The sequence below is a fragment of the Rissa tridactyla genome, chromosome 19 (genome assembly GCF_028500815.1).
Source record: "Rissa tridactyla isolate bRisTri1 chromosome 19, bRisTri1.patW.cur.20221130, whole genome shotgun sequence".
Taxonomy (NCBI): domain Eukaryota; kingdom Metazoa; phylum Chordata; class Aves; order Charadriiformes; family Laridae; genus Rissa; species Rissa tridactyla.
The window spans coordinates 7806551-7828818 of NC_071484.1; the positions used below are offsets into that span (position 1 = coordinate 7806551).

Sequence of the window (22268 nt, forward strand, 5' to 3'; positions counted from 1 at the left end):
CAGCGATCTTTAAGGGGCGAAAAAAAAAGAAAAAAATAAGTGTTTAGCGTCACAATAAAGACAAAACGGTGCTTGAAAAGGAATTGAAAAGAGCCCCCTTTTCTCCGTCTTTTGGTTGCGACAGAAAATCGCACACGGATGTATAATGCGGGTATTTCACAGTCTTACAGTGGCCATTAACATTCAGCACACGGTTCTCTGCGGTGGGACTGAAATGGGTTTGAGCGTGAATGAACAAAAACCCATTAGAAAACCATGACTGTATTAAATTTCAGCTCGGAAAATTGAAATATTTCTCACTTGGACGCTTACTTCTGTAGATCAGAGCAAAAAAAACCCAACGAAAAGAGGGCTTTAGTTGCTGTTTAGGGAATATTCCATCCCTGTGGCACTTCCACAGTGGCGTGAGACCCATCAACGGCGAGTCTGCTGGCAAACAATAAACCTGTTTCATCTTTTTTAATTTTTTTAAATTTTTTTTTAATTTTATAAAAAGCAATTAAGTCATCTAGCAGAGAAAGATAATGTGGATTCCCGTGGAATATTAGTTATATTTCGCCTTTGTACAGAGTGTAACACTATAATACATCGAAAAGCCATTTCCCTGGCAGTGCTCTAGAGTAAGGAATTTCATTTTAAATTTATTGGATGTAACCACAATGAGGAGTTTTCCTGTTTTGTTTACAGGTCTAAAATTACACGGTGATGTACAGCAGCACACACACAAAGAGATCGCGTCGTCTTATGTTTGAAAAAATAATACGTTTTAAAAGAAATTTTAAAAAAAGAAAGAGAGGGAGAGAGGCAGAGCTCCCTTTTGTATTCTATTTTATTTTTTGGACTCAGATTAGGAAACAAATGGAGTGAGGATGTAAGAACTGTACCTTTGATTCAGTTGAAGGAGAAGCAGGGAACGACAGAGCAGTCTGGGGTCCCTGTTAATGACATCCCGTCAAAATGCTTGTAAGACCCAAGAATGTTTACAACGTGGGCTCAAGTTCAATGACAAAATCCTTTGAAGGGGGAAAGGGAAGGGAAAAAAAAGAGCAGCTCAGACACTTTGTGCAGTGGGCATGAACTTGAACAAAAGAAAGGAGTCAAAGGCTGGGGAAGGGGGGGAGGCGTGAAGGAAGGGCTCGGAGAGGTGTCCCCACTGCGCCTCTTTCTGCCCCCCTTACGCTCCTAGGTGGGTCTTTGGTGCCTTTTCGTCTGAGTTAGGGGAAAAATAAAGGAGGGAGAGGAGAGGACCTCAGGACAGGGCAGCCGGCAGATGGTGCCTTTCCAGTGGCTGTTTTAAAAGCAATTTTCTTACTAAACCCATACCAGAGCCCCCCACCCCACCCCGCTGCCCACCCGGGACCTCCCAGGGCTGCTCTGCCCCAGGTTTTTGGGTTGTTCTGCCCCAGGTTTGGGCTGCTCTGCCCCACATTTTGGGCTGTTCTGCCCCAGGTTTTCTGAATTTCAAGTTCAACGGCAAAGGGAGGGGGCGGGAGCCTTCACCTGGCCCGGCGCCCCCCCGCAGCGGCTCCTTGCCCGCGTTTTACGAGGATGTCGGGCCTTTCTCGCCCTTTGCTGAGGCCGCCGTGTAAAGGTTTTACAGCTCGTCCCGAGACTCTCCTCCTCCCCTTCCCATCCGCATTTTCCGCCTCGGGTTCGGGGCTGGAGCTGAGGACAGGGATTGGGGGCGGGAGGGGACACGTCTCCCAGTTTCAGCCCAGTTTCTCACTGGGGAGGGGGGTGCTAAATGAGCTGGAGGTGTCTGGGGGATTCCAGCCGTTCCAGAGCGGGTTTGGGACATGGGGAGAGATCCCTATACGGTGGTGGTGGTGGGGAAATAAGGATGGAAGAAAGAAGCATCTCACTAAAGGGATTAACCCTTAACGTGCCGTAGAGGGGAGCTCTAAGAGGAGCATCCCTTCCCAAACCTGTAAACACACCGTGTTTATTTTGAAGTTGCGCTCAGATACGGGTCAGATTTGGTTTCTTTTCTTGCATTATTTGCTTTTCTTTGGGGGACATCCGAGAGGTTTCCTTCTCTCGGGCTTCTGTTCTCCAGCCCCTACAGGCACACAGAAATCAGGGCGAGAATGTTCATTCTTGGTAACAGAGGGGGAAAGAAAAGCAGATTTTGAGTTTTGCATCCATCGGGGAAGGCAGAGGAACATTCCCAGCCGCTTTCTAGCGGGGGAGGAACGGCGGGTCCGGCCGGTGCCCCCAGGACTCGGGGCCGGGATCCCCCCTCCGGCCCAGAAATTAAGAAAATAAACCCGAATTGGCTCAAAGCCGAGTTAATTCAGAGCAGGGTCCGGATGGGGCAGAGCAAAGTGTAACCGGTCCCTCCGGACAGAGCTGCCGCCGGGGCTCCGGCTGCCGGGGGACCGGTCACTGCTCACACAGGGCAGGGATGCCGGGGGCCGGAGGAGCGTTATAGGCGAGCGCGGGGCCGTGTAGGCGAGCGTTATAGGCGAGCACAGGGACCTATAGCCCGCGCTGGGGCCGCGCGGTTTCCTACGCGTTTCTGCGCTCACGCTGACCATATCGCCCCGTTTCTTCCTTTTGGGGGATCCTTTTTTGGGGGGGGGACCGGAGTCGTGCGGGGCGGGATTTATTGCGTCTGCCCCACGGCCCCCGCTTACGTCACCTCTCGGAACGCTCAGCCCGAGCGCCATTGGCTGTCCGCCTCCCGGAGTTTCTGGCGTCAGGCGTGACGTCACGGGAGAGTGCCGCCCGCCCAGGCTGGGTCAGGCTGCACCCCGGGGTGCCGCCCGCACCTCCTGCAAAGCGCGGGGACGGAATATTTGGTGAAAACGAGGAAAAAACGGGGAAAAACCCGGGGAGAGCGCGCCGGGAACCTGCTGGAAGCCAGAGCCAGGCCAAGCCTAAAATGTTGAATAAATACGTTATTAAACACGAACAAAATCGCTATTTAAAACGTTCATTATTTAGGGCGCACTGCGGTTTAGTGCTTCAAATTTATAAAAGAAATAAAAGGCAGGAAAAAAAGGCAAATTATTGTTTGCGGTAACGGTGTTTTTGAGTTTTCTCACCGTTTGAGAGGTTTTGGGGGGTTTACAGGCAGGTTTAAACGCGGCGCTGCTGCGGGACACGCCGACACGCCGCTGCCTTGAGACGCCGAGATATTAAACAAAGAAATTGTGTACGCGGAGTTTGCGCTTCCCTGGAGCTGTGAATAACCCGAGAAGGACAGAGAAAAGCGCGTGCTCAAGTATGTTTACTTTCACCCGATTTATTCTGCTGAAAAGGATGACGACGTTTCTTAATATTAGCCAGGATCCTTTAGTATTATACGGGGATTATCTCAGCACATGCTACGAAACGTATCGCTATAATTCTGTATTAGTAGAAGGAAAATGCGTGTACAAATACACGTATGTTAGCACAAACGAAAGCGCGCCTATGGAGTTATACGAATTGCATTTACCTGTATCAAAATATAGGCATGAACGTACATATAAGTATGTTTATATGTACGTATACAAACACGTGTATATACACCTTTATCGAGTATATATTTATAGCCACACATCCAGTACTATATTGCATACGTTTGGGCAGCTGGGTATATATAAAGACACGAACACAAACATCGTATATGAGAAAAGGTAAAATAATGCGTACTGCTAAATATGTGCATGTGCATACATTATGTATATTTTATATATAACCGCGCAAAAAAACGTAGATCATGCCTTCATAAATGTGTGCCTACGGGTACATATACGTCATATACTGTACATTGATGCAAACCTGCGCGTTTATGCAAAAAATGCGCGTGTGTTTCTATCCAGCACACCTGGACTATATTTATTCTCCTTTAGACGCGCATTTTGATACTTCTGCCGGAATTAAGGAGATTTTTGTTTCGTTTCTAAAAGACGAATTCCCTGTAACCTCCCAGCCCCGCTCCGGCCGCACGCAGGCGAGCCGGGAGTTGAGTATTGGGGTTAATTAATGCAATTAGGCCAGTTTTTCCTCATTATTACTTTTTTTAAGCGCTCTGAGGATGCGGTTGAACCCGAAGCGGTGGGAGACGGAGGGAGCACGAGGTGGCGGCGGCGGCTGTAACGCGAGAGCGAACTGTACAGGGTCCTCTGCGTGCAAAGCGGGCAGGGATGGGGCATCTTCCGAACTCGCCCCCACACACACACACTTTTCGGGGGGGGTCTCACCCGCGGGAGCGGCGGGGAGCGGTGCCCAGCGCCCTGCGCTGCCCCGGGCGGCGGGGACGGCTCAGCCCGCCCCGGGGGGGCCGCTCGCTCCCGCCGCTGACGGTGCCGGTGTGTCCCCCCCACACACACACCCCGGGGTGGGGGGGCAGACGGGGACCCCCTTCGGGGCTTGCGGTGGCCGTGTCCTCACGGAGTGCTGCTGCTGCTTTTGATTTTGGCGACGACTTTTTTCTCTTTCACCCGCCTGTTCTGGAACCAGATGGTGATCTGTCGCTCCGTGAGGTTGGTGGCGGCGGAGATCTTCCTCCTCTTGTCGCGGGTGATGAACTTGCTGCTGGCGTACTCCTTCTCCAGCTCCTTCAGCTGCCCCTTGCTGTACGGGACCCTCTTCTTGCGGCCCCGGCGGAAGGAGCAGCCGTCGGGGGGCAACGGCCCGGCGGAGTCTGGGGTGGGGAGAAACGGGTCTGAGCGGGGCCGGGGGGGTCTCCACGCACCCTGCACCCACCTCCCATCACCTTTCCCTGCAAGCAGCACCCCCCCTCCCTGCCACCCCGGTTCCTCCCTCCGGCCTCCTGACAGCGATGATATTTGAAGATATTTAAATGATACATTCGCCCAATTGATATTTAAATATTGTTTTTCTTCCCTGAATTTATTATTATTTTTCTGGGGGCAGAAACCCATGTATTGGCAAAACACGGACGCGGGTGAGACCCGCGCTAATACTCGCGTACTCGCTCCGCGCTTTCAGCGCGGTGAGTGCGCGGCCGCGCAGGGCCGGGGGGGAGTTCAGTCCCACCGGCGTGGACGGGGGTGCGTGGGAAGGGGCCCCGCGTTCCCGGCCCTGCACGGTGGGGGGCCATGGGCACCCCTTCCCCCCTCTAAAGCAGCCCGATTCCGAGGGATCGGGTCTGAACCCCGATAGTATCGCTATGGGATCCCGATAGTATCGCTATGGGATCCCGATAGTAGCACCATCTGCCTCCCTGCTCGGAGGGCGATGCGTTGCAAAGCCCGGTGTTAATCTGAATTATTATTTCGTGAAACCTACCTACTGGCTAATTTGGTTCGTAATTAAGTGCGACTGGAGGGCAAAAGCCGCTCCCAGCAGGTTACTTTAAGCCTTGGTCCCAACCGCCCTCCACACACGACGCACCCCCCACACCCCCTCCCCTCCGCCAGCCCCAGCGCAGGGACTTTACCTGCAAAGGCGGATTTCAGGAGGTACCCGGCCTGTCCCTGCTCCTTGGGGCAGCACATCTGGCTGCTCCAGCCGCCGCCCAGAGCCCACGGCTGATGGTAACCGTCCACGGGCAGCAGAGTCTCATGCCGGGCCTCCCCCGCCCCCCCCAACCCCGGTACCACCGACACGTCCAGGTAACCGGCGACGGGCTGGTAAGGAGCCCCGTAGCCGGGGTAAAAAGCGAACTCGGCGGGGCGGCTCTGGAAGTCCTCGCTGCCCGCGGGGGGGTCCAGGTACTTCTCGGCGGGGAAGGGGCCCTGCGCCGGGCCGGTTTTCAGGGCGCTGCGGGCGACCCGGCAGGAGTAGTAGCCGCTGCCGAAGTATCCGTAGGGCAGCGGGGCGGAGGCGGCGGGACCCGGCGGGGCGGCCGCGGGGGGCGGCGGGGCGGCGGAGCACGGCTTGGGCGGCTCGGGCGGCCCCTCCGGCGGGTAACCGGGGTTCATCCCGGGGGGAGGCGACGGCCCGCCGAGGGCCGGCGGGGGAGGCGGCAGCAGCCCCCTGCCCTGGCCGCCTGCGAAGCCGCCGGCTGCCAGGAGCCCCTCCAGGCCCGGGGGGCCGCGGGGCTCCGGGGGCTGCATGGGGGGCAGCGCGGGGGCCGGGGCATGGGGAGAGCCTGCTCGGCAGCACCCGGGCACTGCCCGAGGGGGGTCCCCGGATCTTTTTAAAAGGCTGCGAGCTGCCGAGAGCTGCCTTTCCCCGCCGGGCTGCCCTGACGCAACGCCCGGGGGCTGCCTCATTGGCTGCCGCTCGGGGGGAAAAGGACGGAGAAGGAGGAAAAAAAACCCAACCCCACACAAAACCCCTCCAGCCCCAATAAACCCTGGCTGCAGAAATTGCGAAAATACTTTTATTGCAATGGGAGGAGGAGGACGACCCCCCCCTGCACGTGACAGGCGGGTACACGGGAGGCGCCTCTTTGCGCTGCATCTTGCAAAAAAAAAAAAAAAAAAAATCAAGGGGGGAGAGGTGGGGGAGGAATGGGGGGGACGAGGGGAGGGAGGGGAAGGGGAAGGAGGGAAGGAGGATCACGAACGGCGCGGAGGAGCAGTCCCCGATGGAAAAATCCGGGCTCAGATTAAAACCACCTTTTTATTTATTTAAATTTTTTTTTGCGGTGTGGCCCCTTCTTGCCACGCAGGTCCGGGGGCTTCTGCCCTGGCAAAAAACCGGCCCAGCCCGAGGAGAGCCGGGGACCCCCCTCGGCCCAGCAGGGTGACGGCGGGCAGCGATGGGGGCAGAGATGAACCCCCGGGGACGGGGCCTCCCCGCGCCCCAGCCTCACTCTTTGCCCCTGCTCGGGGGGGGTTTATCCCACGCACATCGCCACACACCCCCACCTCCAGCTGCAAAAGGCCGGAACCTGCCTCCCTGGGGAGAGGGACAGGGCATGGCCTTAAAAGCAAGGAGAGAGGGGAAAGGGGGGGGTCCCAGGCACCCCGAAAAAATAACTGCAAGGGAGGGGAAAACAATCTATTTGCACCAAGATATTGCCACGTGTGGGTCTGGGCCTGGCCCGGGTCTGCAGGTCGGTTGAGAAGCATCCTGAAGGGAAAGGGCTTGGAAAAGGAGGGTGGTGGGAAAATAATGTAGAGAGTGAGCCCCTTTGGGGGCCAGGAGCACCGGCAGGTGGAGAGACAGACAGAAGGGGGAAAGATGGACGGACACGGTGTTGAGGCATCACATTGGCCTGGAAAAGTTTGGGGTAAATACTCTGAGGCCTGTGTGCATGTGCGTGCTAATAAATGATACAGGTACGTGCGCTTCGAGTAGTCTGTACACATGGTATAAACACACACAGCCGCGTTTTTCTCTCCTTTTTCTCTCTGGTTTTCCCCCAAAGGCCTTGTCTGAGGAAAAGCTTTGCCAGAATTCCCCCGAAGGCAGCTTGAGCTCATGTCTTGTTTCCTTCGTGCAAAGAAATCGGGGATTTATGCTTTCTGACTGTCAAATCACAATAAAAATTCTCCTTCTGCCACATCTTTGGGCCACCAAAGCAACGACCCAGTGGCCCAATGAGCCACAGCAAGGTAGGATGCGTAGAGACAGAAATCACCACAGAAAACAGGGCTTAAAAGTGATGGTTGCAAACTCGCCCAGGTGGGGAAAAGCCCCGTTTGGCTGCGGGGGGCAGCTTTCCCCCTGAAAAGCAGGGCTCCTTCCAGCTCCCCGCATCGGCAGGGTCTTTGTCCCACGTTGTCTCGGCAAGATCCACTCCTGCACCCCGTCCTCCCTCCCAGGGAAATAAATAAACCACAGCGCAAAGCTGCATCTTGGCTCCTCGGCCCTTGTCGTCCACTAAAAATCCCGCAGTCTCACCGAAAACGATGATTTTCTTTTCCTGGAGAAAAAAATAATTTTATTTTTTTTAAAATCCCTGTGCTTTTAGCCTTCACCTTTCCGATTTCAAAGCTCCTTTCTTCCCTTTTCCGTAGTTTAACGACTGCACTCCTTCTTTGATGCCCTTTTTATTCCCCCCCGCTCCTGCCCTCTCCCCATTTGCTTTGAACCAGCCCCATAACCCGGGCGCTGGGGCGACGGGCGGCCGAGTGTTTGCCGACGGGGCCGCAGCTCCCCCGCGTCTCACCCCGCTTCCTTCCCAGAAAAAGGTCGGGCTGGATCCGGAGGTCAAGGCCAAGTTGAAAGTTAAGAGCCTGTTGACTTCGGGGCTTCGCTGCGGCGGCGGCCGTCGGGGCTGCCCCCGGCCCCGCCGCCCCCCGGAGCCCCCACGGCGGCGGGAAGAGCTCGGTCCCCCCGGGGGCTTCGCTGGGAGAAGCTCCCGAGGTGTCCCGGGTTGAGGCTGGAGCGGGATCCGCGGACAGAGCGACCGGCTGCAGACTTTCCCGGTAGTTTGTGTCACTTTATTTCATTTTATTTATTTATTTTTAAATCCAAGCGGGGGAAAAAAAAAGTAAAATAGGAGGAGTGGGATCCAGCGGCAGCCCAGCGCCCAGGCGCCCCGACGAAGCAGGGGTCGGAACCTCCGATTTAGGGAAATCTGCTTTTATTCCGTTTCCCGAGGACTCCTCGGGCGGCCGCCGCCACCCCTCCGCCTCCCGCGGCCGCTGCCCCGGCGGGAGCAGCGTCGGGCAGGAATTCACCTTTTTCACCCCAAAAAACTCCCTCCCTGCGCTTCGGCTAATTTATTTAGAGGTATTACCGGTTTCCGAAATCGCAGCCTACCTCGTGCTTTTAAGACCTCGCTTCCCTTCAGCTCATCCTCTTTCTAACACGCTCGGAAATTTTCGAGCAGGCTTTGCCGTGGAAATAGTTTAAAATGCGGCTTCCAAACCGATATTAAGATTTCCGTTTTTTGACAATTTTACGGAGAAAATTTCAGTGTAACATTTAAGGTCACAATAAAGCAAGAGGAACTGGGTTATTTTAAAGGAAAAACCGGATTTCTTTTACTAGTTCCTCTCTCCTCTCTGTGATCGGGCTTAAAATTATCAAATGCGCTTATTAGTTTGCAACTATTCTTTTATTGTGTTCTCGTTAGGATCCATTTAATATTTATACCATCTGGAATACGAAAAACTGGGAAATAACTTTTTAATGGTCTATGTTTTTTTTAAAGCAATTGAATTTGAGGCCATCGTTAAAAATACAAGAAAAAAACCCTCAAAACCAACCCAAACCCCAAAGCAGTTTGAAGGGGGAAAAAAAATAAAATTGGAACTACTTAAAGACTGAACGTTTGGAAATAATCAATTGTTGGAAAATTGAATTCTGGGTTTGGAAGGGAGCCCAGCTCTTTGGTTTCTGATTTTGGCAATATTTCTGGGAAGAAAAAAAATCAAATAAAGGCAAACATTTTGATCTTTTATTTCTCTTTTCTCCCTTCACCGCCGGCCCCTCCTTTCCCACCCCACAAGCATCCCCGGAAGCCCGGGGGACGTAGGTGCGAATATTTCTCTCCCCGATGCCTGGAGGGGCAGAATCTGTACTTTATAGTGCATTTCTCGTGGATCCTTTGAACAAATCAGCTGGCATGGGAACAGAGAGCCTGGCCTGACTTCTCTTCCCTCTTTTTATCCCCGTTCCACGCTGAAGCCCCGGCGCCGCAATTACCGCAGTGCGCTTCTGACACCCACCCCTCCCCTTTTTGGGGTGAAATTTGGGGTCATTTCAAATTCGAGGTGTTTTGTTTAACTCGGTTCTTGCCGTCCCTGCACCTCCCAGGTTTCCTCTCCTCTCCCCAGGCTTGACCGGAGGCTCCTTCCTTTCCTTTTGATTTCTTTATGATAAACCAGGATGGCCGAGGTGGAGCTCTGTGCTGCTCCCAGGCTGTCCAGCCTGAAACCTCCAGTTTGGGTGTCTCCCTCCAGTTTGTCAAAAATGGAGAATGAAATACCGTGGTGGGTCCCCAAAGACCGCAGCTGCCGGTACCCCCCCCCCCCCCGGCTCCTAGCCCCAAACCCCTCCGCTCCCTTGGAAAATGCCCTTCTAGGAGCCCCCTTCCCACTCCCGCATCCTGCCTTGTCCCGAGCTCCTCGGCCAGGGAGGCCTAAACCTCAGAAGGGACCAACCCCGACCCCGCTCCTGCCTCCGGGAGGGGAAGCAGCGTGGTGGGGGTCCGCGATGGCTCTACCCACAGAGCAAAAACCTGGAGGGGGTGGGGCCTGGGTGCAGCTTATGAAACCAAAGCTCCTGCCTGGAGCTTTTTTAATTATTATACATAATACAAATGTATTATACAATATGTTTGTGTTTTATCTCTCTGTCTACTGCAGTAGAGACGTTTGCGCATCCTCGGCCTGGGAACAGCCACATAAATGCAGCTGCGCATTCCTGCTTGTGTTGGCTCTATGTGCAGTCCAGCTCTTCAAATACCTTTTCTTTAAATATGGCAAAATGTGCGTCTCCAGACACCCCTCTATGTGCGCGAACGTGCATTGTGTGCTGTGGCTGTGCATCCCGTCCATCCCGTCCCGCTGGATCAGCCCTTGCTCCTGAGCACATTTCCCTGTCGGCGCCGAGCCCGGCAGCGTGCGCCCATCCCTGCACGCACCAGGCACTCGCTCCCTGTCCCCCGGGTTCCTGCTCAGCTGAAGCGATCCATTTCAGCTGTTGTGGGAGAAAAGGGGAGTTGCTTTTGGCTTGGCTTTTTCAGCCCCGCTTCTGATGTTTAATTCGGTAGGAGCCGTCGGGATCCTTCACGCTTCCCTGCTGCTCCCTCCACTGCTGGTGGGAGCCCGCAGAGGGCTGAGGGTGGCGCAGGCAGCCTGCGAGGGGGCACAGCTTGGCCACATGTGGGGAGGGGCAGGAGGTGAGCCACATTTTGGGTGGAATCAGGAAGATTTTGAGGCCTATTCTTAAAAACGTGCCCCACAGGAGGCGAATCCGTGGTACACAGGCAGGGCAGGGGCAGCTCCCCCGCACCAGGCATGTCTCTGCTGGGTACCCGGGGCACGGGGCAGCCTGGAGGGAGGAACCAGAGGAATCCCCTTCCCTCACAGCGTAAACCCATAGGAAAGGCTCTCAGCTGAACTGTGCCTCTGCTCCAGGGTGGCTCCGCTGCCCTTGATGGGTTGTTGCTCTCTTTTCTGGTCTCTCTGGTAGCTCAGAGACTTTTTTGGGGTAGAAATTCAAACGTGAGGCTTTTGTCTTTTGGACCGAGCCACCGACACGGTGATCTGCACTGAGGGCCTGGCCCGAGCTCACGTTCCTGGCGTGACTCACGCCCTGCGCCCAGGGGAGCCTCACTGAGCTGCGCAGGATGGACCGTAAATCACGGCAAGAGGAGCGATGGCTGCTCCGAGTCCTCAGGCCGGCAGGACGGCAACTGAGGTCCCCAGGCCTGCGGTGACCGCTGCAATGGGGACTATGCCTCCTGCTGTTCGTGACAAAACCTCGTGAGACTTTTGGGGCTTTGGTCTTCAGAGCGGGTCAATACCACAGATCTGAACCTCCTCAGGGCAGCCACGCTGTGGAAATGCCCCGAGGAGGTGTCTGGGGTGCAGCATTGCTGCTTTTCTGAGTCAGTCTTGTGTGTTTCTCACCTGTGCTGCAGGGAGAGATCCACGGACACCCACAAAGTGGCCAAGTGCCCCGTTCAGGCTTTTTTTGCCTTCCTGAGCCTGGTGGTGGGTCAATAAATAATGCCTGAAAGGGGTTACCGACAGGCCCGGGGTGGGGCTCAGCATTGCCCAGGCAGAGCAGAGACCAGAGCGGGTGTGTTGGGATGAACAGATTGCCAAGAGATTAATACAGTTGCTGGGAGATGGTCCGTGCCATTGCCATTGTCACTGTCACTGCCAGGCCAGGCCTGGGGAGGTCTCTCCTGTCCCCCCTGCCCACTGCACTCGGCGTGGGGTGATTCCCAGTGAAGATGGCTGGATGCAGCGTGGAAAGGCACCGAGCATCGCTCCCGAATCAGCCCAGAGCTCCCCTGGGCTGCAGCGTCGTGGGGGACGGGGAAAGACATCCCCGTCCCGGTGGGTTTTAATGCATTTTTATACTTTTCTACTTATTCTGTAATGCAAAGGTTGAGAGCAGGGTCTCCTCCCCGCCCCCTCCCCAGCCCTTGCATCCAGTTTGAGATCCCAGCGTGAGGTGGGAAGAGCGATAAGGACTGAGAGCACAACACAAGATGTGGGTGGATGGAAACGCTCTGAGGCCAAATCGGGCCCGCAGAGCTCCTCTCCCCTGCTGCTGCCCCGCTTCCTTCGCTCACCCCGCCGGGGAGGTGTAAAGCCCCCCGGTGAATCAGACGGGGCGGGCAGCAAATCCCTCCCGGAGCATCCCCGGCCTCCGCTTCCCACCGTTTGCACCCTGTACCTCTCTCCTCTCCCCAGAGCCCGTGGGGGGGCCGGGAGGGCAGGGGGGAGCCCCGAGGGTGGCCCCGGCTCTGCATCCCCCCCCGGGCGGCCCTGAGCGCCAGGCGTGGGCGGGTGCCCGGGGCAGGGGGAGCGGGGAGGGGGGTTTCAAAGGTCGCTCTTTCCCCCCACTCCGTCCCCTTCCTTATTGCAGGGGCGGCGGCCGGGCCTGCCCGGGGCGGCGGGGAGGAGGAGGGCGGGGAGGAAGGCGGGGGGAGGCAGGGAGGGAAGGGGGCGGCCGGGGGGAGACACGCAGCCGCCTCCCGCCTCCCTGCCCGGGCTGCAGCCGGGGCTCGGGGGGCTCCGGGGGCTCCGGGACCTGAACAGCATTTTAGTCTTAAATGAAGCCGATAGCCAAATCCAGGTATTTCCCGTCATTTTTCAACGCTGGATTCGCAGCTTCCCCGCGACGCGTTCCCGGCTGTTGGGATTTGCCAGCTGGTGCCGAATTGATTTGGTTTAGGAGATAAATGCGTTGCTGTGAATCAATTAAATGCCCAAACGTTACTTGCCAGAATGGTGGGGGGAAAATAAATAAATAGTGCCAAGTATTAGTCGATGGGCGAGTGAAATGTGCGTTTACAAGCGGTGCCAGACTACATTAATCCCACGCGTGAATACAATGGCAGGATTGTTGCTTTACGAGAAGGACAAGGTCGGATGCTTTATATTCTGCTTTGCAGAAACATAATTCCGTCCTTTTCCAAAGGGCAAAACACAGGGAGACCGCATTACCCGAGTCCGACGTTTGCAATCGCTTTTTCTCCCCTTTTTTCCACCCTCGGAAGGGAAATTGGGGCTCCTCTCCCAGCCCCGCCGCTTTTGGGGGTGAGCGGGGATTTTTCAGGCATTTCAGGCCGGTCCCACCCTGAGACTGTTCAAAACCCCGCGGGTTTCAGCACACGCCGGGGGGGCTGCACCAGGAGCTCGGGTCGGGCTGGCAGAAGAAGAAGTTCTTGTCGATGCAGAAATAGCTGCTTTAGGGCTGAAGAAATCATCACGTCTGAAAAGTTTACCGCAGTTGCAATTAAAGAAAAAATATCTGTCCCCGTCTATACATTTCAGCTAAATAAATCCCGGCGCTGGAGGCAGAGGGTTTCCCATCTCCATCGCCCCCGAGCAGGATAAAGGTTGTAATATTCCCTGCTCCCAACGTCCTCCTGATAAATAAGGACCGTGGCAGAGCAGCAAGGGCATCGCAGGGCTCAGACCTCATGTCAATACGAGAGTCAATGCCCCGAGCCTTTTCCCTCGTTTTCCCTAAAAAGCAAGGAAATTCCTTGTATTTTCCCTTCGCCGCTGCGGAGCAGAATGAACACCTAAGGCGAGTTGTGTCGCAAACCAGCCGTAACTATAACCATGCCCACATCTCCATAGATTTTTTTTTTTTTTTTGACGGAATACCTTTTTTGACCCAGTACCGGATCGACCCACACCTGCCCCGAGCCCCCCCGAGCCCGTTCCCCTCCCAGATTCCTCGCCCTCCACTTGCTGTTTTTCCCGGTGCTCGGGACACGGAACTTCCCACGGGGGAACCCCGCTGCCCCCCTGTCTGGGCCATGGAGATGGAATAATTAAGCCCCTCCAACTGTAATCGAGACCCGATATCCCTTTGGGAGCTTCCCTGAGCGGTTTAAGTAACTGAAGTGCATTTATCAATGTATTATAAGTTACGAATAAATATTAACATCAGTCATTATGTTAGTATTTTTAATATTGATACAGTAATAACCATATTGGTAAATACTAAATTATTAAGGCATTATATGTATAATAATAATAATAATAATAATACACAAAATATCACCCCGACGATCTTTTTATTTAATACCAGCCCCCGCATTTCAGCACGTACAAAGGCGTGTGCGGAAGCTCTGGAAGCTCCCTGTTACTGAAGTCACAAATACGCGGTTTTTTCTGTTGCAGTTAATGCAGCGGAAAGGAAAGGTTTCTTTCCATTCCTTCCCTTAGTTTATTAGTATGTGCCAAAACGCAAAAAAAATTCCAAACAACCGCCCAACAAAAAAACCCCACACCCCAAAAGCCCGATAACAAAATACCGAGATAACACCGCAAAACAGAGAAATTATTATAAAATCGGCTAAGATTTTTTTTAAAAAAACTTTTTTTCCACTTAGTGCCTGTGTTGCCCGAATTACCCTAATTCCTGAATATTCCCTCCGTAATATTTCAGCGTTACCTGGGATTTTTTTTTTTAAGCCGTTCTGGGAAACGGCTGGTTTTTGCGCTCCCGTTTTTGTGCCACTGACTTTGGGGCTTCCCCCGGGCGACCCCCGCTGGGTTTCGGGGGTGCACTGCCCCCCCCAGACCCTCCCCCGGGGGGGAAGGTGTGCTGGGAGCAGGGAAGGTGTCCCGCAGCAGGGACCCCCCCGCCGGTGCCCGCTGACACCCACTGCCTCTCCTCCCCGTGGGCTGCCAAAGGGATCGAGTTCCCATCCGGGAAGGCAACTGCTTTGTTTTATGTTAATTATTCAGATTATTAAAATTGAGGCAAAACTGAAGGTGCCCCCAAGGTGCCCCAAAAGGTGCCAGTATAGTCATTAATTTAAGGAGAGGTTTCTTTGCGAACGACTCAGCTGGGAGCACCCCCACGGCGAAATTGTGGTTTATTTCGGTTTCATTTTCTTCTCTTTTTCTTCTTCCCAGCAAATTTATCCTGTGGGATCCGGGGCTCCTTGGGATCCCGGGCATGAACAGGGGACAGACCCTTGGGTCTGGTTGGAAAAACTCTAAACTTTCCCTGTTGAATCATTCGTGTCCTCATGAAACGTTAATGGCAATGGAATAATGCATCTTTCAGCAACATTTCCCCACCAAATTTGTACCTTAATTTCCAGGTGATCTCTCCAGCTTCTTGTCCTCCAGCCAGGAGAATCAATTTGCTTTCTTAATTATCAAATAATAAGGATGCAAAAAACGGAACAGATTACAGCACAATCATAAATAAAAAATAAAACACACATGCATGCTGTTAGGAAAGCTATATGCAAACTAGACATTTTTTCCTACCATTTATTTCTGTCCACACTAAGTTATTTTCCTTCGTTCTCACTGATGGGTACATTTCTCTTACCCAGAGACGGTTCTCTGTGTCTCCGTACCAGGTGTTTATGCACTCTTTGGATCTACAGGTCATGATTTCCACTCAAAGATTCCCCATTTTCAGAATTCTGATTTTTTTTAGCTTGCATGGTATTCTTAAAAGTCTAGATATTGAAACGGCCAGTGGCAGCATTTCCGCGGGAGCTGCAGGTTCAATACAGGCAGCCCCACGCACGCAGCCGTACGCCCGAGCTGCTGCCCACCTCCCTGCGGCCACATCTCACAGCCGCCCCGGGCAACCTGCCCTGAGTATTTTGGTGGTCTCAGACTATGTTCTTCCTCCTCATTTAAGTCCGATCCTTGCCGCTGATCAACACAGTTGGGAAATAACTCTGATTTCCAAAGCATAATATAGGGAAAAAAACATTCACAATGCAGAAGTTATTCACTACCACCCTAGAAATCCTTAAAAAAATATTTTCAGCCATTCCCTTTGACAAACGTCCTTCCAACATCGTCCAGACCCGTTTCCCTGTAGCAAAAGAGGTTGACCATGTGCATACACTTGCACACCCACCAGCAGGAGACGGGATCTGGCTTGTCACTCTCTTCCCAGTGCCAAGCTAATCTAGACTTTCTAAAACTGCCCACATCATTTTGTATTCACCAGAAGGAGCGGCAGATCTGGGTTCTCCCTCCTTGCGTCGTGAGTGCGCCACATCAGAGCACTTCCAAGGCACCCGCCCGCCAGACGGTTGACGACTCGTGTTGCCGTTGCACTGTCAGTATGTACAACTTCTCCTGCTGACTAGTCACGTACCGCAAGGCATCGGGGAGCGCCGGAGCACTTTATGAATGCCAGGACCAATAAACGCTGCTCGCTGGTCCTCGGCGGTTGGGAGCAATGTCACCACCCGCGGGACTCCATGTTATCATGTATTTCTGCACCCAGGCCCCGACAGTTAAAAGCGGGGTGTGTGACATTGCTGCCAGTGGCTTCCTATTTTCCGTTCGTTACTGAACATGTGTCAGAAACACTATTGGTTGTTGCTTAAGAAAAGAGATTGAGAAGTAAATATTGTTTCCTCATGGCTGGCTTATTGTAATAATCTCCTCTCTTGAGCTCCCCCATTTTTACTGCTTGTAGAAAAGACATTTTCCTCAGACCGTAACGGCCCGTATCCTTTCTGAAGGTAGAGGGGTTTTATCTCGGATATTCTAAAAAATCTGTATTGGCTCCCCCTGATCCCAACACTACTCCGGTATAATGAGTCAGGGATTTCAGACACAACCCCTCTTCTGGCTCTGCTGTGGAGAAGGGAATCTAGAGCAGTTTCAGCAGAAGGGAGTCAGAGCACTCCACAAGCTACATCCCTCCCTGTCTCTGCTAGAATATAAATCTTCAGATATATGTTGTACTGAAAGAAGCCATCCCATATGCACTGGAACTAATTAAATCCCAATCAGATGTTCCCAACAGAGGGGATGTGCCCTGGGAGCAGCACAGCTCCTCCACGCACACAAGTAGAGACTTGCACCTTCCTCCACCGGCTGGTAGCTGGAATTACAGGCCCCTGAAAGCTGCTGAGCAAATATTTTGGCCCCTGACGTGCATTAAGCCTCTGTTATTTTTGGTTTTACTCCCATTGTTCAGCGTACTAAAGCTGGGGCGGGTATGGGGGGTATGTCTTCTGCTGCTGGACTCACATGTCCATCTGTTACGGGAGTGTTGCGGAGAGCCCTGCCCTGATCCCGCGGCAGGTTGCCCACGCTGCCTGTGCCGGATCGCAACAGCTTACGGTTATGATAGGGCTGTATTGAAACTGAATTAAGTGACGGTCATTTGCGGGACGGAGGAGGACTGACCCTCAGCAGCTCAGCCTTGGCAGACCAGCTGTGTAAGAAGGGGCTCTCTGAACTCACCCCAAAGGGACTGAAATGCCCCCGACGTACTGTTTCTTTCAGGAAAGCCGGAAAAGTGGAAGCCGAGGCTTGTTGTGCCACTAGCTCTTGAAATGAAGCTATCAGAGGACGAATATTATCTACACCAGCTGAAAAGCAATATGAAGGAAACCGATGCAATTTTCACATGCAGATAAACCCTTTAATCTCATTTTGCATAATTGTATTGTTGCAAAGGGATTATGCACTATTGAAACTACAGATATCCTCTAGCCTAGATCATTTCTCAGAGCCTTTAGTCGACAGTATTGCTGTATATAATAATTATAGCTCATGATCATCTCACTTTGCCCAGCTGTTATTGATATAACTCATCAGCCAGACGTTGTTCTAAAAACATACTACTAATAAATGCCACTGAAACCTGCGCGCATACAAAATATGATGGAGTGAAAAAATAATAAACCTGCTACTGCGAATGATCGGAACAAAGCAATAGTCACATAGAGTGGGACCTGAAAGCCTTCAAGGCAGAGACATTTACTGGAATTGCTTCCAAGATACACAATTCAAAGTGGGCAGAACAAAGGAGGTTTGGTTTATCTCAGCAAGGAGCCGATTTATAGCAGAGAAATCAGGGAGATGGTACTTGCTATCTGTACGCAAGGGCATACCTGGGCTGTATTAGCTGTTCGCACCTCCCCAGCTCCCGAGCTCAGGCGGGGCCAGAGGAGGGTGAGAATGTCTCTGCCTTGTAAGAGATGAACCCGCCAACCTCTTCTTGTGAGGACCTTCCCCACAGAAACACCCTTTTCCCTAGCTTTCCTCTAACTCCTCTTTGCCAGCTCCCGCTTCACAGGAGTTAAAATGGCAAAATGGCATCAGCTTCCTTCTTCTGCCAATTCAACTTTTTTTTTTTTAAGTGGGAAGCGCTGGAAATTGAGCACCGTCTTGCCTCTCCCTGGGCTGCGCGGCTGGGAAGTGGCACGCGTACAAGTGCAGACGCTGTAAAACGTTTCTTCCTGGCCAAATGGAGTGAAGACAACTGAACCTGTACTTGCCCTTAGCTGAAGGGCAGTGTCAAAACTTCATTTTCTTTTTGATTAACCCTCAGATTAAGTAATTTAAAGGGAAGGAAAGCGATTCTGCTGAGTGACACTAATTTCAGTCTGATTCATTTTACAGTGTTGTAAAAACAATTATGTGCCTGGCACCCTCCAGAACATTGAACACTGTTCAATAACCATCAGATCTACTGAGATGAAACTGATACAGCTTGTTAGAGCATAAACTTATTGAAAATGTGCTCTGCAGCCAGACCAAGCGGACAGTGGCTTTTTTTTCTTTTTTCTTTTTCTTTTTCTTTTTCTTTTTCTTTTTCTTTTTCTTTTTCTTTTTCTTTTTCTTTTTCTTTTTCTTTTTCTTTTTCTTTTTCTTTTTCTTTTTCTTTTTCTTTTTTTTTCTTTTTCTTTTTCGTTTTCCTTTTCAGTACTATGAGCTTGGCTGATTTTCCTCAACTTAAATAAAAAGGTGCGGTTACTATCATCTCTTTTGATCAGATTTTTAGAGGAGTACACCTCTCACTTGGGCACTTAATTGGATTAACAAGTCATATAACGGATGGATTTACAAGTCATATACGGGACAAGCAGGGGATCGGGCCTAGTCAGCATGGGTTTATGAAAGGCAGGTCCTGCCTGACGAACCTGATCTCCTTCTATGACAAGATGACCAGATTATTGGATGAGGGAAAGGCTGTGGACATTGTCTACCTAGACTTTTGAAAAGCATTTGACACTGTCCCCCATAGAATTCTCATGGAAAACCTGGCGGCTCAAGGCCTGGATGAGCATACGATCTGCTGGATCAAGCACTGGCTGGATGGGCGGTCCCAAAGAGTGGTGGTCAATGGAGTTAAATCCAGCTGGCAGCCGGTCACAAGTGGTGTCCCTCGGGGCTCGGTGTTGGGACCATTTCTGTTTAACATCTTTATTGATGACCTTGATAAGGACATAGAGTGTATCATCAGCAAGTTTGCAGATGACACGAAGCTAAGCGGGAGTGTTGATCTGCATGAGGATAGGGAGGCTCTACAGAGAGACTTGGATAGGTTGGACCGATGGGGCAATGCTAACGGTATGAGCTTCAACAAGGCCAAGTGCCGGGTCCTGCACTTGGGCCACAACAACCCCATGCATCGCTCCAGGCTTGGGGAAGTGTGGCTGGAGAGCTGCCTGGCATGAAAGGACCTGGGGGTTCTAATTGACAAGCGGCTGAACATGAGCCAGCAGTGTGCCCAGGTGGCCAAGAGGGCCAATGACATCCTGGCTTGTATTAGAAATAGTGTGACCAGCAGAAGGGGGGAGGTGATTGTCCCCCTGTACTCAGCACTGGTGAGGCCACACCTTGAGTATTGTGTCCAGTTCTGGGCACCTCAATACGAGAGAGATCTTGAGGTGCTGGAGCGAGTGCAGAGGAGGGCAACGAAGCTGGTGAAGGGCCTGGAGAATAAATCTGATGAGGAGCGACTGAAGGAGCTGGGACTGTTTAGTTTGAGGAAGAGGAGGCTGAGGGGAGACCTCATCGCTCTCTACAACTACTTGAAAGGACACTGTAGAGAGGTTGGTGCTGGTCTCTTCTCACAGGTCATTAGTGATAGAACAAGAGGGAATGGCTTCAAGCTGCAGCAGGGGAGGTTTAGGCTGGACATTAGGGAAAAATTCTTCACAGAAAGAGTGGTCAGACACTGGAATAGGCTGCCCAGGGAGGTGGTGGAGTCACCATCCCTGGATGTGTTTAAGACTCGTTTAGATGTGGTGTTAAGGGATATGGTGTAGGGGAGAACTTTGTAGAGTGGAGTTGATGGTTGGACTCGATGATCCCAAGGGTCTTTTCCAACCTAAATGATTCTATGATTCTATGATTATGATTCTATGATTAATCTGATTTTTCAGAAGTATTAACAACTTGTGGGATTATGTGTTAGGGGCTTTCAAAGGACTAAACTTTTGTAACAGCTTGGGACAATTTTTAAGTATTTAGCAATTATGTAGAAGCCAGAAATGGCCATCTTCCATTTAAGCTCTTAAATAAAATGTGCATTCCCAGTGCACTGCCCCTAAGGATACCCCATCCTGTCCTAACTCACTGGTCAGGGCGCACACAGCAACCTTCAGTAATCCAGATCTTCTGAAATTAGCTGCTTGGAGTCGCTGTTTTCTGACTATATTTACACATCTGTCCATTTTAATACTTAAACTTATATCACTGTGAAACCAAAAAAGGAAATAATTAGTTCTGTATCATTTTTCTTTTTCCACAATAACACAAGACAATGAAGAAACTTCCTTTTACAGACACAGAACCTCTTTTATTGAGATTCTGCTATTGAAATAGATGACTTCAAAAAAGAATATCCTAATGAAATTCACTTTTCCAGAATTAAAAGGTAAGAGGTGTCTGAATATATCCAACCATGAAGGTTCACTCTCAGCTCTGAAATGGCCAGAACAAGGCTGTAGACACGAATGTTACGGGATCTCACTCTTTGCTCAGGAGTCAGTAGGAGCTAAAGCCCCCGAGGGGTGTCTTTGCTGTCGGATCCAAGCCTGTGCCATTAACAGCTGGAGCCGGAACCAAAACCAGGCTGAAGCTGTCAGAATGATCGACTCCACTTTGGAGAGAATGAGATTTGGTTCTGTTCCTCGTTCCGTGGGTCACAGAGAAGGTTCCAGAGAGGTCCAGTGACACAGAAGATCATCTCTGTCAACTAGCAGCAAGCTCGGTGCCTCAGTTTCCCTATCCACAATACTACTGTTATAACCATATTTTCCCAATCCACTCGTGATGTTTTGTATAGTGTTTCTAATATGCCGTGCTTCTTTTCTCCATGTACGTTTGGTTCCAGAACTGAAGGATGGATAAAAGAAAGAGGTACTAATTGCCTTGATTGTACTTTTACACAGGAACAGTCTTGGAGTAGGTACCTTAATTTCTACCAAAACTTCAATTAAAATATATGAAAAGATGAATACCTTATTGATGCCCTGCACTGGAATTATCTTCCTTAACACAGACACATCTGTCTCACAGGGCTAAACAGCTTGTATCAGGAGCTGATTCAAAATCAGATTGATGAGATGCACCAAGACTAAATTCATTCTTGGTGCAACATTGCTGAGGTCAGTGAAATGGAGAGCATCAGCTCAGTCTATGTTACAAAATTGGCTAGTGTTAAAAAATGAGCTAAAAAAACTGAGGATGAGGCACTGGTTACCTTTTAATTTTGTTTCATGTTGTTGTTCTGCTGGAGCAGAGGTTTTCATCCCTTGCTCAGTCCCCACCTTCCCTCAGTGACTGCCTGCTTTGAAACAAAACAACTGAACAGAAAAGAGTGGAACAGCGCCTGTAGCTACCTCTGCAGCAGATCTGGAAAGTGCTTTTGTTAAAAACCATGACAAAACAACACTTCCCCCCCACTCCCCTGCCAGCATTTTTCTAACATAGTTCCACAGGTGAAATTCAAATTCAAAGAACGAGCGCTGAACACCGAACCGGCACTATTAACAGCAGTGGGCTCTGGACACAAGGATGAAGATCAGGCAGAATGAGGCACCGGGTTATATTTGTTCTGTTGCTGAGAGAGGAAACAAGAAGCAATAGCCTCAAATCTTTCTTTTATCAAGGCAGATGTTGTGAGTGCTTTGGATGGGGACAGTGTCTCCTTACCTCCAGTTTTGTTAATATGCAGTACACACACATTTTCTGAAATTGAGCTTGAAAAAGAGATCGCCTTATCCAATGAAGCAATTTGTCAGATGCATGAGGTCTTTTTGCCTTTAATCAGATGAAAACTAGGCCCAGGAAGGGCATATCTGTGAGTAGTTGAGTGCTCTCTTAACAGGGTTAAGTGCAAAATGAATGACTCTCAATGGAGCAATACAAACAACCAGCCCTGCCAAACCCCCAGACTCACAAGATCACAGTTGGTGTCCCTCATTTCGGCCTCTTCCACCCTTTACTCTTCATGAGACTGAGAATTGAGAGTCTGCTACA

General features: G+C 51.5%; 1 protein-coding gene across 1 annotated transcript; it reads right to left on the bottom strand.

Moving 5' to 3' along the window:
* Positions 1 to 4376: 4376 nt before the first annotated feature.
* On the bottom strand, positions 4377 to 6011 carry HOXB13 (homeobox B13). The gene is made up of 2 exons (XM_054224813.1): positions 5393 to 6011; positions 4377 to 4633 (listed from the first exon to the last, which is right to left on the bottom strand). Exons 1-2 carry the CDS (start codon positions 6009 to 6011, stop codon positions 4377 to 4379), a joined length of 876 nt encoding a protein of 291 aa, XP_054080788.1.
* Positions 6012 to 22268: the final 16257 nt, after the last annotated feature.